This window comes from Aptenodytes forsteri, unplaced genomic scaffold (assembly GCF_000699145.1).
Source record: "Aptenodytes forsteri isolate BGI_AS27 unplaced genomic scaffold, ASM69914v1 Scaffold234, whole genome shotgun sequence".
Lineage (NCBI taxonomy): Eukaryota > Metazoa > Chordata > Aves > Sphenisciformes > Spheniscidae > Aptenodytes > Aptenodytes forsteri.
The window spans coordinates 473,643-477,585 of NW_008794006.1; the positions used below are offsets into that span (position 1 = coordinate 473,643).

General features: G+C 40.0%; 1 protein-coding gene across 1 annotated transcript in view; it reads left to right on the plus strand.

Annotated features, from left to right (window-relative positions):
- The window catches only part of HUS1 (HUS1 checkpoint clamp component), a 17,678-nt gene extending 14,848 nt beyond the window's left edge, over positions 1–2,830 (plus strand). The window contains exons 6-8 of the mRNA XM_019474749.1: positions 403–502; positions 850–981; positions 1,852–2,830. Coding sequence (XP_019330294.1) covers positions 403–502; positions 850–981; positions 1,852–1,934 — 315 coding nt within the window. The 3' untranslated portion in view covers positions 1,935–2,830. The remainder of the gene's footprint in view (positions 1–402; positions 503–849; positions 982–1,851) is intronic.
- The last annotated feature ends 1,113 nt before the right edge of the window (positions 2,831–3,943 follow it).

Here is a 3,943-nt window from a genome sequence, read left to right on the forward strand (position 1 = left end):
CATGGTTTAGTGGGCATGGTGGTGTTGGGTTGACGGTTGGACTCGATGATCTTAGAGGTCTTTTCCAACCTCAATGATTCTATGATTCTATGATTCTATGAACTTCCCAAAGCCAGTACTTGTCCTAAAAGTACTGGAGAGCAATTGAAAGAAATTCTTTCATTATGAAATTCTTCATAATTTCAGGGAGGTTGGTCTAGGATAATTCACACAGGAATGATGAGAAATGCATTTTGTAGCTGAACATTCCAATGTTCAAACCATGTTCAAAAAATACAGTTGAGCTGTGAAGGCACTGAAGTGCTTCTGGAAGCTTGTATTTGAACAAAGCTGCACTTTATTCTTCTGTAATTCTGGAGTGTGAAAGTGGCTTGCCTAAAATTGAGATTGATTGTATTGTAGGTGATTGAAGCAAACTTGAGTGGAGAAATGAACTTGAAAATAGAAACTGACTTAGTATCTGTAACAACACATTTTAAAGACTTGGGAAATCCTCCCTGGGGTAAGTTTCCCTGTTTGTTGCCTCTTGTGTCTGTCTGATCTTGTTACTTAAATGTGATGCTGATAACAGTACTTACCTTCTGTTAGTCCTTAGAAACTAGCATCAAGTACTTTGAAGTCTTCAAATGAAAGAAAAGTGGCCAATGGCTGTTTCATGTTTGTGGGGGGAATCTCTTCCAGTATCCTTGACAACTTTGTAGGAAAACTGGGCTTTCTCTTCCTTGCACTGCTGTTTCTGAAAAACCACCCATTTGAGTACCAGCTGTTCAGTGATTACCAGGTGTGTCCTTATAGGTGTTGAAACTCCCTCTGATGTTTTGACTAAGTGTTGTGTTCTTACGCTTTTAGCATCAGAGGACGGATGTCAAAGTTCTGCTCAAGGCAGAGATCTGGAAAACATGGCTGAGGCACGCATAGACATCAAGAAGCTGCAGCAGCTGCTTGCTGGACAGCAGGTCAATCCCACAAAAGCATTGTGCAGTAAGTTCAACAGCTCTGCTTGCAAACTCTGGTTAAGGAGGGATGTTTGCCATACTTGTAGTCTTAGCAGAACAGCATATCTTCTGTTTTGTCTGTTTGAAACTTGACTATTTTTACTGTACCTGAGGACTCTTAATATTTCTATTTTTAGGCAGTAAGCTTCAGGCCTTAGGCATTTGGGGAAGAAAAAAAAACATTAAAAAAAATTAAGCCAGGCCCTTTTATAAGTATCAAGTTGAATACTCTGACTAATCATGGGTGTCTTCTTGTTGTCTTTGTTTTGAAGTTGTTATTATTTATTATTATTTTGAGGTATTATTTTTTTTGAAAGTCTTAAAACAAAGCCCCTAATTTCTAGCAGAGAAACTTGTATTTACTGACATGTTTGTTTGTGGTTTTTTTTTTTCTTAGATGCTTTCTTACATTCAGCATCAAATTGATTCTAATACCAAAATGCTTTTTACGCATCTAGTGTTTCTAGCCATAGAAACGATATGTTCTTTCTAGCAGAAGCCTATGCAGGGTTTTATATCCTATTTTGATAACTCTGTATGCTTTTCCTGAGAACATCTGTGTATTATGGTTTAGTGCAGATGTTAAGAATTTCCCAAGGAAGATTTAAATCATGGGTATAGCATTATAGGCCTATACATTACATATTTCCTTTTTGGTATCAGCTTTGATATACTCTTCAGTAACGCTTCATAGACCCTCAAGGACTTAAATATTACAGGGTGATATGTCTGGTCGTCCTTCTGTCAGAAGTGGTAGAAGCATTGTATTCTTACGGTGGCATTCTGTAGAAGATGTGATTTTAAAGTATTTTTCCTGCTTTAAACTGGATTTGTGGTTTTTTTTTCCTCTTTACAGATATTGTAAGTAAAAGAATTGTCCACTTCATCTTGCTCCATGAGGATGTTTCGCTTCAATATTTTATTCCGGCACTTGCCTGAATGTTTTGGAATCTTGGTCATTTTCCAACCTGAGGCCTTTTCCACAAAGTCTGAAAACTTTCATGAGTTGCTGGAGTACTCACTCTCATGTGATACAATGTTAGATGCAGCCATCAGATGGACATTATCTCCATATGTATGAAATTATTCAAAATATCTCCTCATCCAGAAGGCCATTTTTGTGAAGAGTTACATGCTATGAAAGACACAACGCTGGGGAGCTGGCATATCTGAGCGTTACGGGGAGCAAAACTGAAATTTGTATGTGCTTTTGGGATGCTTTGAGCTGTGGGGAAGGCAACGTAATATTTTTTTTTTTCTTGTCAACAAACATAAAGGTAGAATTGACCTCTGGAGCTGCTGCTGGGTGTATTCAGTATTGGACAATGCAGCTCCAAGTTAAGGGATCTCCAAGCAAGCTGTCATACCTCCATGGAGCAGGAGAGCCCTCTGGAGGGTTGACAGATGCGTATTTGCCTGGGCAGGTAAGCACAGCCCTCCTGAAGTGGTACTGGATTGACTTCTGTTCCAGCAGCGATGTATATGGACTTGATGCTGCCGCACGTTGTGCAGCAGAAATGTGTCTGAGGCAGAGGAGCTTCCTGTGGCTGCCAGCATGTAACGGGATGTAACACGCTAAGGAGCACTTTCAGCTCAGCAGCATCTGTTTGTACCTGTTTGTATCTTTTGATCTGACTTGCTCCAACATACCTTAGTAGTTCTGTTAGTGCTTGAACTGGTGTGTTTAGCTCTTGGCCTAAGAGGATGAGATAAACAGTCTGAATTACCTTGTTAATGTTGGCAGCGAAGGTCTGTATCTACGTACAGAATGAATATCATATGAGGACATGTGTGAACACAGCAATTGGTGTAAAATAAAGGGCAAGTTATCTGTGGATCATGTTTTTTCTCTTTTCCAGATGGAAAGCATTGTACAACCTGCGTCGTCATTGTGTCAGACATGGTGAGATTGTATGTAGGCTCTGATGCCAAGCAGCCAAGAGCATGACTAAGTCTCACTGACAGGAGTACTGCCCCTGCTTCTACTTCCTGGTTACCTTCTGAGGTCTTCTCCTCCTTACTCCATGTATGATTGTATTTGTTATCCAGCCATGTTCTGTATAGCCTTTGGTGTTCCACAGGGTTTTGAATATCTTATGAAACCTCTTGTTTGAGAAATAGTGAGTGGGTCTTTACTGCCAAATGGGACTGGGAGTTTCTGCTAGACAGTAACTCTTGTGCTCAGAAGTGTTGTTTTGTTTTGTTTTGTTTTGTTTTCAAGGGGCATTGAGGTTAAGGGAGCAATTAATCTTTCTGTTTTTGCAGATGCAAATGGTCAAGAGAAGGCTGAAGGAGAGGCAGTGGCTTGGGAATGTTACGCTTCTTTGCCTTCTTCCACCGTTTCTATCAGACTAACCAGAAAGCATCTTCCAAATTCTGTTAGTTTTCATGGGCAACTGCAATTACCCAAAAAATTTATGTAAGATGAAAATAGCTGTACACCAGGTTACAGCAAGTGCATGGTAAGAGGTATGTGGTAAATATTCCTGGGCTTTCTCCTGAGGAGAGGGGAAAAACTGTCAGAGTATGATAAAGAGTATGCACTATGAAAGTAGGCTTTGAAATCTTTGGATTTTCTCCATTGGAAAATGCATTCTATACAACCTGATGGAAATGGCTTTTTCTGGTATAGCATAAGAACTACTAATAATGGCCTCTCAGCTATGCGGCTCTGTTATTGCTATTTTTAAAAAGAGATCAGAAGTTATAATTGCAAGAAAATGTGTTGTGGTTTTTTTTTATATAAAAATTAAATAAAAGTGGGAGTAATGCTGGTACAGGTCAGCAGCATACAGTGAGATGTCCGTTTCATATTCTGGAGGGGAGGAGGCTAGATGGACCAACAGAGGTGAAGTCTCTCCAGTCCCAGTGCTTTCTTACCCTTCCCACCTGAATACAGCACAAGGATACAGCTCAGCCCTGCCATCCAGTTGATGCATACATGCTGA